Source organism: Benincasa hispida, chromosome 3, assembly GCF_027475165.1.
Source record: "Benincasa hispida cultivar pf3 chromosome 3, pf3_genome.v1.1, whole genome shotgun sequence".
Lineage (NCBI taxonomy): Eukaryota > Viridiplantae > Streptophyta > Magnoliopsida > Cucurbitales > Cucurbitaceae > Benincasa > Benincasa hispida.
This window is the reverse complement of record NC_143480.1, coordinates 18337069-18352332: the sequence shown is the minus strand read 5'-3', so window position 1 is coordinate 18352332 and position 15264 is coordinate 18337069. Positions and strand designations below refer to the sequence as shown.

The 15264-nt window shown below is 31.0% G+C and overlaps 1 protein-coding gene across 1 annotated transcript; it reads right to left on the bottom strand.

The window, feature by feature from the left end:
• Window positions 1-7333: 7333 nt before the first annotated feature.
• On the bottom strand, window positions 7334-8263 carry HIS1-3 (histone H1-3). The gene is made up of 2 exons (XM_039027893.2): window positions 8035-8263; window positions 7334-7951 (listed from the first exon to the last, which is right to left on the bottom strand). Exons 1-2 carry the CDS (start codon window positions 8215-8217, stop codon window positions 7502-7504), a joined length of 633 nt encoding a protein of 210 aa, XP_038883821.1. The 5' UTR covers window positions 8218-8263; the 3' UTR covers window positions 7334-7501.
• Window positions 8264-15264: the final 7001 nt, after the last annotated feature.

Genomic DNA, 15264 nt, shown 5'->3' with positions numbered 1-15264 from the left:
AGTGGAGATGACAATTCGGGTTGGAATTATTTCTTAGCAGCAACTCATGCTTTGTTAGGGTTTGTAGATTATTGGTAGAACACTTTCTTTCTCACAGATGGTGTCAACTGTTGTTGCCAAATTTTAACAAAGAAAAAATGCACCTGACCACCACATGATAACAACAGTGAATTTGTAATTCAGGGAAGAGAGAGCCTGCAAAACAAAGAAAAAAAGGTTCTAATGCCTAAGTTAGTAAGAAAATTATAGAATGGAGAAGAAGTCAGAAGCTTGAGATACCTCATATGGAGACATAAGGAGTGTATTTTTAGAGAAAGTTGACCTAAGTTGTTCTCTAGGGTTTCAGAATCACCTTAGGATAATTTGATGACCTACCAAGCCAAGAGGCGAGCCTGGTTTTATGTTCAGCTCGGGTTGGCCTCAGCCGAGCATCTTGTTTGAACCACATCTCGAGCCCAAAGCATTTTCTCAATTCAGGGCATGTGTAATGCATGTCCCATTAGGCATTTGGCAAGGCTTGGCCTCAGCCTTGGCCAAGCACTCTAGCTTGGGCTAGGTTGAAGTTAGCCCTATTTTCTTTAGTCCATCTTGGTCCTCAATAGGGTTGGCAAAATTTTCCACAGGGAATCCCCGATTTGATAGGGGATGAGGTCAAACCGAAAAATTTTTTCAGGGTCCCATCCGGGGTCGGGGACGGGGACGATATCCCTGCCCCGACCCTGATCCCAACCCTGATTTGATATATTTATATTTTAAATATTTTATAAATATATATATTTATATTTTAAATATTTTATAAATATATATTGATATTTTAAATATTTTATAAATATTTATTTATATTTTAAATATTTTATAAATATATATTTATAATATATAAAATAACTTATTTATATGTATGTTTATAATATATAGATTTATAGTGTTGTGGAGCCCAATATTAAATATCTAAATTCTAAATTTAAGCCCAAAAATCAAGCCCAAATTTTAATTTAAAAAATGGGGAATCCCCATGGATCCCCGTGGGGAATTATTAGGGGATTCCTCATGGGGAATTAGTAGGGGAATCCCTGCGGGAAAACGGGGAATGGGGTCCCATGGGGACCTTGTTTCCCTAACGGGGAATCCCCGCCCCCGTCTCCGCCTTCAAATGGTGGGAATGAGGGAGAATTTCCCCCCACGGGGCCAGAGACGGGGGACACCCTCCGCCCCGGCCCAGCCCCGTTGCCAACCCTAGTCCTCAGCTTCCATTCTTGGCTCGTATCACGCTTCTTCTTAAGAACTTTGTTGTTCCTAAATACCAACTACCCTTTGGTCCAAAATCACCCATAATACCTTCAATCTTTTACTTTGGAACAAAATAAGTTTTCATTAGTTTTTTTTTCTTCTTTAGTGGTTAAAATGGCTTACAGAGATCAAAATACTAGGAACAACATTGAAAACTCTAAAATATTGTGGACAAGATTGAGATCAAACTATCTATGAGATATATGGGTATTTTACACGTGATGTTAAATACTTGATTTTATTTTTGTCCATTGAGAATCTACAAGAATCTAGGACTTAAGTAAGTTGAACTAGTACATTATGCGTGCCTAAACTAATATAATTCTTTTCAAAATTATGACTATTTAATGAGCATACCTTATTTAATTAGCTATGGGCTCCATGGGCTCAAATTCCAACGTTTGCCAATGATCACAAAGATTTTTTTTTTTTTTGGGATATTTGTAATAGATAGAACAATAAGGGAAAAAAAATCTAAAAATATAGTACCTTTTTAAAATATTTGCAAATATGGAAGTGTTGACATGCCAACTTTTAAATTTTTTCTAATTTCCAATTTTGTCATTTCATGTTTTGTTGCATGCCTTCTTTTTCCCTTTCTTTTTCTATTTTTTATTTTCTTTCCTTTTCTCCAATTTTTTATTGAAAAATTATTTTAAATGACAAAACTATTTAAAATATTTACAGGTAATAGTAAAATATCACAACATATCTATGATAGACCGTGATAGACCGCGATAGTAACAATTTTTGTCTATCATAAATGGATAGACACAAATAGTAGTCTATCGCAGCCTATCACGGTCTACCACAGATAGATTGTGAGATTTTGATATTACTTGTAAATATTTTTGTTCATTTTTCTATATTTAAAAATAGCTTTTTTTTTTCTTTCCTTTCTTCCCTTCTTTTTTTTATTTTCTTTTCTTTTCTCTTTTTTTATTTTATTATCTTTCTTTGATTTTTTATTTTTTATTTTTATTTTGTTTCTCTAATTTTTTTATTTTTTATTTTTCTTTTCTCCCGTTGATTTTTATTTTTTTATTTTCTTTCCTTTCTCCAGTTTTGTTTCCATCTCTCTAAACATTACATAATACATAAATACTATCACTGATATCATTTACATTGATAGTAATAGAAAATATCACTGGCAGTAGCTATCAATGATATCATTTATGACTATCAATGTAGAAAGATATCATTCTATACCTATATGCATCAATAACGACATATAAACACACTACATGTATCAACAAATAATCAAAAGTCTCCGATTATTTATAAACAAGTATAAAATGATATCAAATTCAAACAACAAAAAACATCAAAACATTATTATTGATAGAAACATATCAGCAATAGCCACTATTTGGCTACCATTGATAGAAACATATTAGTGATAGCAATTGATAGCTCATTTCTCAAATTGAAAGCTATAGCTAATAGCAGCATTATTAATAACAGCTATTAATAATAGCAATTGATATCACATTTCTCAAATTGAAAGCTATCACTAATAGCAACTATCAATTGCTATCACTAATAACAGCTATCAGTGATATTCACGATAGCAGCATCACTGATAGAAACTATGATAACAGTTATTAATCCTAGCAACTGATAACACATTTTTTAAATTGAAAGTTATCACTGATAACAGTATTACTAGTTGCAACTATTAGCGATAGCAACTAATAACACACTTCTCAAATCGAAAAGTTATCACTAATAGCAGCTATCGGTGATAGCAACTTATAGCACACTTCTCAAATAAAAAAGCTACCACTTATAGCAACTATAAGTGATAGCCACTAATAGCACACTGCTCAAATTGAAAGTTATCACTGATAGCAGCTATCAATGATAGCTTTCAATTTGAGAAAACCGGGAAGCAACACACAAAATGGTGTATGGACGTGGCTTTTTTTGTTTTTTTACCATTTTTTGTTCTATATATGAAATTACCTTATCATTGTATTACATATTATATTATTTTGGACTTGAATTCTATTTATGCAACTAGCGCATATTTTGTGCCAAAAAAATTATAAACAAAATAATATAATTAAGCATGAGTTTTGAAAAATGAAAAAAATCAAACATAAAATCTTTATTAAATGGGTAATCATCCAACTCATAATTCTTCCAAATAAATAAATAAGTAAATTTATTTATATTTGTATCTCAATAGAATTAGTACATGTCAATTACCACTAAGTTATGCTTACTTTTAATAATTCTTCAAAATATTCGCTGATAGTAAATGTTGTTACATAGCACCGATATTAGTACTTCGACAATTGAAGTATTAGCAATTTCTCCTACGTCAAAAGTTTGAACCTGTTTGAATTGACTTGAGAAAAAAAAATTCAAAAAATTCATTTTTATTTAAACACTTTTAATAAAAACTTATTAAGATACATTTGAAAAACTATTTTGAGTAGTTATCAAACACTTCAATTACTTCTAAAATGACTTATTTTTTAAATTAAATACTTAAAAATATACTTCAAACACACCTTAAATTTCCATTTTCACATTTACAAGGCCTTATGCTATTTTTTTTATTTTTTTTTAAAGTATTTTTGGCAAACTCAACAAATTGACAAGCAATCCTTAGGATAAAATCTTATGGCCACGTCGTGCAAACTTAAGGCCCAACTAGGATTGATGTCTTCAACCGAGTCCAAATGGAGAGTGGACCAGCCTCTCTACAAATTACTCAAAGATTCTCTGTATTAAAGCTAGTGGTTTCCCATAATTGGACCAAAATAATTATACAAATAGTAAGTACTTTCAATATTTTTCAAATTTATTTGACAAAAAATAATTAGGAATTTTTATATTATGTGTAAATTACTCTAATAACCTTCCAATATTGTAATTTGTATTATTTTAAAAATAATATTGAAAATACTCATGCCAAAAATTTTTAAAAATGAAAAAACAAACAGCAACAAAAATCCATGCATGCCATTGATGGTTTAAAAACAAAATATAAAAAAGAAATAATGCCTAAATTCTGAAAAATGAAAAGCAAAAAAAGAAAATCCAGGTATACCGAAATGTAAAATTTGACCAAATATGGATGGTTTCGTAATTTTCCTACTAAAAAATAAAATCTAAAAAGAGAAGTGGAATTTTCAAAAATTGAAAAATAAGAGAAATTATTTATACAAAAGAGCAAAATTTAATCATTTTATACTTCTATCAATTTTTATCTTTGATAGACATTGATAGACTTCTATTAACCTCTATCAATGATAAGCTTCTATCGATTTCTATCAATTTTTATCAATGATAACCTCTATCAAATAATGTATTTGAAAAGTTTCAACTGAAAATTTAGAAAAAGTAAAAATAATAATAATAATAATAAATCAATCTGGTTGTATACTACTTCTCAAACCAGCCAAATTTAAAATAAAATACATAAAAAACAACATTCAAATATTCCAAATTAATAGTAAAAGCAATAAAAATATATTCTAAAGTTGAGTCCATTTGACATAATTTCCTCTAAAGTTGAGTCCATTTGACATAATTTCCTTACGGGCAGTTTGGTTTAAGATTTTAAAGATGTCTAGGAATTAAAGATGTCATGGGAATAAAAAGCCTAGAATAAAATTGTTGGGCATGAAGAATGACTATGTTTAGTTGTTCATGGGAATGCTATCAGAACTATATGGTAACAAATTAGCTTTTATTTAATTTATAGAATTTATCATGGACGCCTTTATAAAATTTTGATAGATTAATTGATAAATAATAAATTCAATTCAAAGTTTTGAGTAAAATTAATTATTTAATTACCAAATAATAATATTATTTAAATTATTGATTACAAATATTTGGAGCAACTTATAATTAAAGTTACTTGATTACATTATGATGAATTTATATAACTATAATGTATTAATTGATAAAACAATCAAAATTGATTTGAAACAATAAATATAATATCTTGTGATAAAAAAAAGAATTATAATTAATTTGTGATAAACTAATTATAACTATTAAAAATAATCTCATAAAATATTAATCATAATGATAATTAATTAACTACATAAATAATTTGTTGGTGAATTAATAGTATTAATGTATCATTTCTTTACCGTATATTATATAATTTATTTATTTATTTATGAATATCGAATAGTTAAATTCAAATATTATAATTTAAAATTTGAACATATTTTTCTAAATTATAAATTTATTATTATTATATTAAATAATTTTAATAATATAAAATAAAATAAATAAATTCATGTATTAAAAGATGAGAGAGAGTGGACATCAAGAAAACCAACACTTTTAGATGGATATGATCCCTAGGTATAAGGAATGCATGAAAATAGTTTATTCTTATGACTAAAGCTTCAAATTTTGTACCAAATAAAGAGATGAGTATCTCTTACCCATTTACACCCTTATTCTCATCTCATTTCCTTCAATCCAAATGCCTCGTAAAAGCTATTCTCATTGTCAATCTCTTTTCTTTTTGTAGAATGATTATGATATTATATTAGATCAAATTATTTATCTATCTTATAAAAATTGTGAGGACCCTTTATCTTTCTATAGTGGATTCTCAACATTTGAAAAAAACAAAATCAATTTTTTTTTTTTTTTTGAGAAGGATTATAAAAGTTATTAACTTATTTGGAAAGGAGTGAAATGTGCACGGTTTGATTTAAATAAAATATTATTATTTATAGCATTTTTCAAATGAACTACTTTCCGGGATTTTATAGAACTTCAATATATAATGAATTTAAAACCATCCAAATAAAAATGTTATTTATAATTTTTGGTTGAAAAACATTGAACAAGTAAAATTTTGATTGGAAAAAAGAAATCAATTTTTGCCTCTACATTTGTTATCAAATTTTGAATCTATGTTAAGTTTTTTTTGTTACTTTTTTTCCTGTTCTTTTTGTTATAACAATTATATCATAAATTTAATGCATTATGCATATATGATACAAAATTGGCAAAATATTTTGTTTTTTTGCTTTTTTTTAAACAACATTTAGCTAAATTCATGTGTATTAACGGAACGGTTGAGACTTAATTTTGCATCAAACTTGAGTTAGTTAACTCCAATAAAAAAGAAGAAAATTATAACTTTATTTTTTTATTCTTGAAAATAAAATAAAAGAATTACCATATATGATCAAAGAATTATTGGCGAAATCTGATTAGGAAAAAAAAAAAAAAAAGGTGTTATATTCAGTTCAATTATAAAACATGGTGATAGACCTTAGATCCTTTTTTTTCTTATTGACAGGATGGAAATTTAAAATTTAAAAAAAAAAAAAAAAATCCGATTTCAATGTTTACAATTGACTTTACATTTTTTATTCAAAACTTTATTTAAGTTGCAAATTCAAACTATTTATTTGAGTTAGAAAGTTTATTTAAACTACTAACAAATTTAAACTCTCAATAAATTTAATAATGAGACCTTTTTTTAATATATCGTGTGGGAATAAAACAATCTCTTAAAATGAAGTAATATCTTTCTAATTAAGTGATATTTAAGTTATATTTCAATTAATAGAACTCAAACTTGTGAAAGATATATATCTTTATCTTTACCAGCTGAAATATAATTAAGCTTGTAAAATTTGAAGAAAATCAATAAGAATAAAATTGTGTTTCATATTTTAATAATATAATAGTTGAACTCACAACACGTGCCTAAAATTTCAAATTCTTAAAAACTCAAAAAGTACTTTGTACCTTTAAAATCTAAATATTTTTAAATGTTCTTTTAAATTTTAAAGATAAAAAAGCCTCTAAACTAAAAAATCGAAACTTCATGTTTGTGAGTAAAAAGTTACTTAAACTCAATTTTAAGTTCATCAAAAAAGGGAACAAAAAACATTCTGAATTTAAAGGACGAATAATCGATGCAATGTGAATTTAAAGGACGAATAATGGATGCAAATATATGGGTTTCTATTGGTTCTCCTTTCTAATTCAAAGGCAAACCAGAGTCATGTGTCTCGAATTTAAAGGATGAATTTGAAGAGAATTGAAATTCTGAACAAGAAAGGATTTATTTCCATTGCAGTTGAAGCGGAAAAAAAAAAAACTAAAAACTAAAAGATCAGAAGATCCAAAGAAAACCACATGATCGTAATTCGTAAGCAAAGATATTCACAGAAGAAGATTCAAAGAAAACTTGTTCAACACTACTCTACAACGTTCACGCAACCGCTTTCTTAGCCCTCTTCGCAGCAGGGGACCTAATTGATTTCGGCGGTTTTGGCTTCGCCGGAGTTGATCTTTTCGGTTTCTTTGCAACAACTTTCTTCACCGCCTTCGCCGCCTTACTCGCCGCCTCATCCTTCTTCACCGCCTTCCTCTTCCTTCCAGTAGTTCTCGTCGTTCTTGCCTGTTTAGTTTTCTTCTCCGCGTTCGCTTTAGCGACCTTCGTTGCGTTCTTGTCCTTTTTCTTTCCCGTTTCGGACAGCTTATACGATGCCTTGATCTTCGTTAATTTTCCTTTAGCAGTGGAATTCTTCAATTGAAGAGACAAGATTTTCCTGAAATTCGCAGGAAGAACTGCCTTGTGTTTCTCCTCCATGTATTTGGCTATGGCGTACGGACTCGACCCATTCTTCTCGTTGAGCGACGAGATTGCTTCATTGATCATCTGCAATTACGTTACAATTCATCAGAATTCCCACTCGATTCAATCAAGATCAACCTAATCGAATCATCAACAGACAGAATTACCTGAAAATACGGTGGATGTGAAGCAACTTTAGACTGCCTAGGCTTCTTCTCTCTCGGAGCCCTAGGTTTCTTCTCCTTCACCGGCGGCTTCTCGGCCTCTTTCGGCTCCTCTGCAGCTGGAACCATCACAGGAGGAACATCCTCCGCCGGAACTTTCACTTCGGCCTCTCCGATCGACGACATGATCAAAACTCTCACAAAACTAAAGAACGAGAAGCAGACGCTTATCGAATATGCTCGAGACAGAGGACTGCTCCGAGGCAGTTATAGGGGAAGAAGAATCTGGAAGTGGAGGGAAAAACGAGCTGTGATTGGCCAGTCCGAGTGGACGCGGATAGCCAAGTTGGACAAAAGAAAGATCTGGAGCGAACACGTGGACAAAAACGGATCGTTATTATGAGATCCAAATCCTGAAGGGAAAGGGTATTTGGATAAATACAAATGAGGGTTTGTTTTTCCTTTACAATTTGATAGAAAGAAAATGAAGAAACTTTGTGTTTTCTCTGTTAATTTGAAGTAGCAATTAAATGGAAGCTGCTTTGATTAATTCAATGTGATTTTGAACAGATTGAAGAAAAGAAAGAGAAGATTCAAATGAAGGGTCAGTTAGAGAAAATGGTTCAGAATTGGAGTTAATAGAGGGAATTGAATTGGAACAGTCTTCGAGTAATTTGAGCATGCAATAACCATAATCTTATTAAATTTTGAATATATATTAATTAATTTTAAAAATTAATTTACTTTTTCTCCTCAACTTTAGATCTGTTCAAATATCTATAGGTCAATAGTTTCAAATATACTTTCAAACTTTTAAAAATACATTAACATCCTTGACCTTTAAAAAAAAAGTTTTTAAAAATATTACTGAATAAAACTTGTCACCTCCTTCTCAAGGTTCAAAATATCGATGTCGATGGAAATATCGAGGTCCTTATGTAACAATCAAACCTTCTATTATAAACTACATGCATGCATAGACTTGACAATATATTTCTCGAGGAAAGATTAAATAAAAGAGATAAAACTTTTATTTTATTAAATCAAGCTCTAAAATAATAACATTCTGAAAACACGGTTCGGGGTACCCGTAACTCTAATTTAGAATAAATTAGGTAAATAAACAAAATTAATAAAAAGATAAATGGATCAACCAAGAGTTTTTAATGCTAGACTCCTAAACCAAATCATGTTCATTTGAGAGGAAAGAAAAAAAGAATGGGTGTGGAAGCGATGACAAATTCCAATAGCCAGATCACAAATTCTTCTAGTCATTCGCCAGTCTATCGTTACTTTTACCCAGTCAGTGACCCACTATTGGACCCACTAGGTGAACTGTTAGTCTTCCTATCGAGATTCAAGTGTACATTATGCATCATAGGTATAGGCATGGGCATAAAGGGCGGACCTAAAGGCACGCTTTTATAAGTAGTGATCCCAGAAGATCACAGTCATAACCATAAGTGGTGGTACCAAAGAAACACCTAAATATAGACATAGTATGTGAACTCGAGGAATCACAACACACAATTTACTTAGCCCAATAAGAACCCTAACAACCACTATCAGTCTATCATTCTCATAAGCATACGATCATAAACTTAGAACATGCTTAAGGGTCTCCAGAGTGGTCCCAACCATCCATCCATCAAACAAACACAACAACATTCAAACAAAACCTTATTTTCCATGGTACATACATAGACCTCCATAACATCCTCAACAGTCCAACATAGTAAGTCATAATAGTTCAATCAAACATACAAAATCATGCTTCGGTGCAATCACATACTGAACACCAACTTGGATTCGAGGGCGGAACTGGTAGTAAATCGCTTACCTCAATTTATGCCCAAATATTGCTCACCAAGAAACCAATTGATAATGAAACCTCAAATCAAAACCTATAACAAAAACCTAAATTTTAGTTCGACCTTTAAGGTCCAATTCATCCATCAATTCAAGCAACAACCCAAAATAATTTACCGAAGGTGTGGCTTGGTTCGAGACCACAATTCTTACAAAAACTTACCACTATCAAACTCCAACCACGTTGGATAGCAGCATAGATTCCTCAAACCACGCTGGACAACAACACGAATTAGAGGTAAAATGAGGGTCTCTATCTGATACAGTCGACACCGATACCCCATGCGGTCTCACTACTTCTTTCATGTACAATTGAACCTACTTATTCACCGAATATGTGGACTTCCCTGGAATGAAATGCACAAATTTAGTGAGCTTGTCCACTATAAACCATATCACCGAATAACCTTCCATTGTCTTTGGTAACCTCACAATGAAATCTATGGACACACTTTCCCACTTCCATCCCGACACACTCGACTATAGCAAACATGCTAGCTTTTGTCTTGGGGCTTTTACCTGCTAACAGACTAAACATTTGCTAACATATTCAACTATCTCTCTTTTCGTATCGAACCACCAATGATACCATTTCAAGTCCTGATATATCTTGGTGCTGCCAGGACGTATTGAAAAATCAGAGCTATGAGCTCTTGCTAACAATTTGTTCTTAAGATCACTATCTACAGATAAGCACAAACGTCCCTAATAAAGAAGACCATGATCCAAAGACACTGAAATTCACTGTCTCGACCAAACTCCACCTGTCGAAATTTTTGAACAAGGTACGAATTTACCTGTTATGCATCAATAATTCTCTGCCTCAAAGTCAGTCGTACTGTCAACTGTGCTAACTGCGAGGTGACTTCTCTCACTACTACTGTAATTCCAACTTGTTCAAAATCATTACAAAGCTAGACTTGTTTGATGATTAAGGTTGTCGAATGAGTTGTCTTCCTATTGAAAGCATCGATCGCTATATTTGCCTTGCCTAGGTAGTACAAAATCTCCCAATCGTAATTTTTCGCTAACTCAAGCCCCCTGCGTTATCTCATATTTAACTCCTTCTAAGTTAAGAAGTATTTCAAATTCTTATGATCGGTGAAAATCGGTATCTTCTCCACGTACAAATAGTGTCTCTAGATCTTCAAGACAAAAACCATTGTTGCTAGCTCTAAAACATCACATATTTTATTACATAAATAAAATGTTTGTATATTACAATTACAAACAATTGAACCTACAAGATTTATGGCATCAACCCCAATAACTAGAGTCCTGCATTTCCTTCCATACAAAACCTCATATAGAGCCATTTCAATATTGAAATAATAACTTTTATGATATGCAAACTCCATTAGTGGAAGATGAGAATCCCAGTTGCCCTTAAACTGTAACACACATGCTTGAAGCATGTCCTCCAAAGTCCGAATAGTCCGTTCTTATTGCCTAATAAACATATAGTTCCGTCAACTGTCACACCTCCTCCCAGATTATCCATCTAATTTAGAAAGATTTAATTTTATATCTAGAAAAATAGTCACATAAATTTTCTTCCAAATAATTAGAGATAATTAAATTTAATTCACCTAAAAAATATTGGGACGTTACACCCGATTTTATGGAAATATCGATATTGATGGAAATTTCAGGAAACTTTACGAAGATTTACGGAAATGTTTATAATTAATTAATGAAATTTTGATTGTGGCCTAATTAGACTATATTGAACCATCATTTCTATAAAATAAGGCAATATTTAGAGGTATAGTGTAAATATCTGTGTAAATGTCGATGCAAGAGCATAGATTTAGAAAAGACATGGAAAAATAATTACAAAATAATATCAAATTTTGTTTTATTTTTTTCTAAGTCCTTGTCTTGGAAATAAAAACTTTGGATGGCAAAATAAACAAAACTCATATCGATTCAATTTTAAGATGGAATGATGTGAAATTTTGATGGAAAAGGGTTTGAATGAAATTACAAATAAGTATATGTTATTATTATTATTATTATTATTTATCAATTTCGGTATCTTAGAAATGAAAGCTTTAGACAATAAAAAATAAAATAAAACTTGCATCAATCCAATTTTGAGGTGAAATGATGTAAAAATCAGTAGAAAAATCTCTGAATGAAGTTAATAAATATATATTATTATTTTTCTGAATTTTGATTTATTGAAAATGAAAGCTTTGGATGGTAATAAATAAAACTTACATCAATTCAATTTTGAGGTGAAATTGTACATTGATGTGTGAAACTATACAATTCGTGTAACCAAAATAATTCTATAAACGTATAAACTTCTACTGAGCCTAATTGCTAAAAAAATTTGTAATTTCTATCGAAACTCCATCGAAATTTCATGATTTCTCGAAATTTCAAGAATTGGGGAAATCAAAATTTCTCCCATACTAAAATTTTGAGGTGGTCAAAATCTCAAAAATTTTAAACTATGCTCCTTCAATTTCTTATTTACCTTCTACTTCAATCTAGGGTCTAATGCTTTTCCTATACATTCTTATCCCCTTTCTTCCACCTCTCAATCTTTAAAACTATTCCCTTCAATTATGGACCTTTAATATTAATATTGTTGTTTTCAAAACTTATTAGAGAAATATTATTGTTTTGAAACTTATAGAGAAATATTGTTGTTTTGGGAGTTCGAGGCTAGAGGTCGAACGTTGAGAACTTAACGAACAAAGAAAAACTTGGAAACAATACATAGGCCGAAACTTCAACCTTCGACAAGGGAAATCTTGTGAATCTCACTTAGGATGTCGAAGGTTGAAGTTTCGACACACATCCACCCTCAAGATTGTAGGTTTATTACTTTTCTTTTTCCCTTATAGAGGAAATAAAGTAATGAGATGGTATACTATATGTATCTGTGTACTCGAGCTGCTTCTAATAACCTATGCATTTTGTTATCATTTCGAATTAGACGGAGGCTTGTGGGATTGATGTGAGGTGGTGTGGATGGCTATATTTATGGGAGCGAACTCCAGGCGAATATGAAGCGCATGGATACAAGTTATGCCTTGGAATGAAAGACGATTCCGAATTAGCTTTGTCTACGAACAAAATTTTGTATATTAGGTTGTCGAAGGTTACACACATGTCGAAATTTCAAGGCGATTAAGGAGATAAGTGGGCTGAAGCAGATTAAGGAAAGAGTGAGATTCAAAGCGAGATAGTAGGAGAGAGCGGAATGTTGAACGAGATTTTAAGAGAGAGTGAGATTCAAAGCGAGAATGTTGGAGAGAGCGAGATGACTAATCTGACTAACATTGAACTTGGTAAAATGAAATGGTTGAATAATTGAAAAATGAGATTATTCAGGAATACACATGAATGCTAAGATTACGCATTGAGTTTCTGGTAGTAGATCCATAATAAAAAAAGTGTTTGTGATTGTTCCAGAAGAAATGAAAACTAGTAATCATTAATGGAAAAATAACAACAATAACAGAGAGAGCGAGATATTGAGAGAGTGAGATCTTAGGAGAGAGAGAGAGCGAGATCTTAGAAGAGAGCGATACTGAGAGAGCGAAAGTGAGAAAGCAAGATCTTAGGTGAGAACAAGATCTTAGGAGAGAACAAGATCTTAGGAGAGAGCGAGAGTCTTCACTTTATTTGAACTTTCCATAGAAATATATATAAAAAAAGAGAAAAAAGAGCTAATAATCATACTATAATTGAATAATCATTAGACCATAATTGAATATATTAGATTATTATACTATAATTGAATGATCATTAGACAATAAATTGAATATATTAGATTATTAAACTATAATTGAATAATCATAAGACAACAAATTGAATATATTAGATTATTAAACTATAATTAAATAATTATTAGACAACAAATTAAATATATTAGATTATTATACTATAATTGAATAATCATTAGACAACAAATTGAATATATTAGATTATTATACTATAATTGAATAATCATTTGAAAATAAATTGAATATATTAGATTATTATACTATAAATTGAATATATTAGATTATTATAATGTAAAACTTTATTGATTACAAAAAAAAAAAAAAAAATTGAATATACAGTAGATTATTATAAAAAAAATTGAATATACAATAAATTATAAAAAAAAAATTGAATATACAATAAATTATAAAAAAAAATTGAATATACAATAAAATGAATATATAATTAAAAAAATTATTTATTATTCAATCCCTAACTATCTGGAGCCCGTCTTAATAACGAAGGGCACTTCCTTCGATTATGTCTTAACTAGTTACAAAATCCACATCGTTGGCGAGTGGCTGGTTCTGTCCAATCCATCTCGTTATGATAACGTGAACTTTTCGGTCTACCAGGTCTTCTCAACAACGATGGATCAGGATGTAAGACGGGCATATTAGGGTGCGTGATCCAGTAATCTTCATGCGGTACAGGTTGAAATTGAGGAGAGTAACATTCAGCATACGTTGACAATTTATAGTGGTCCTCAATAAAATCTTCGTAGTCCATTTTAAAATGTGAGCAAACGGCAATAAAATGCGAGCATGGAATGCCGAATGCTTGCCACTTGTTACGTGAATAGTACCACTCGGTATGATGGCTTGTTCGAGATCACTAAGTATGAAACACCTGAGAGAAATTGTAACACACGAAGAGATGTGTTTAATTTCAGATCGACATGCTGGTATAATTGCAGCAATGAACAACCCAGCAAATGGTTGAACGGGACTGAAATGTCACCATCGTTTCTGCTTACGACATATTGTCGGCAACTTCAATAAAAAGTATAAATTTAATTCATTGAAAAATTATGTTTATCGTGCCAGGTGTCAGTTTCAAATTCAAAAGTTCAACAAAGCAATTGAAGATATCAAAGGAATAAATCGGAGCTGTCTATGTTTTTTGACAACATTAGTTTAGAGCAATGGACTCAAGCACATGATGGAGGATTCAGATATGGGTAGATGACGACAAATCTATCAGAGTGCATAAATGGAGTCCTTAAAGGAGCTCGAATGTTTCTTATAAATGCTCTTGCTCAGATAACATTCTTCAAATGCGTGAACTATTTCAAGAAAAGAAGAGCATAAATAAGGGATGCATTGGAGCGTCAAGATAAACCTAGGACCTGTGATCCCGATGTTTTGTATGACCAGTTCATTCATCGATCATATGTTGTATGGCGAGATTGTACTACTGGAGAAATATCTTATAGACGTCGAGAGACAAGATTTATTCAGTTGGATTGGTATCTGATCACAGTCTTGGTCGAGAGATAGAGGCCCGAGATGCATACATTCCATATGTCTATTGGAGAGTGCACTATCACTCTACAAGACATAGAAGTGTTGTTGAGGTTAC

Bases quoted from the DNA above. Each gene is read 5' to 3' on its own strand.
- HIS1-3 (XM_039027893.2), bottom strand. From the start codon at position 8,217: ATGTCGTCGATCGGAGAGGCCGAAGTGAAAGTTCCGGCGGAGGATGTT. The intron at 7,952-8,034 runs GTAATTCTGTCT...ACGTAATTGCAG, and splicing joins CACATCCACCGTATTTTCAG to ATGATCAATGAAGCAATCTC.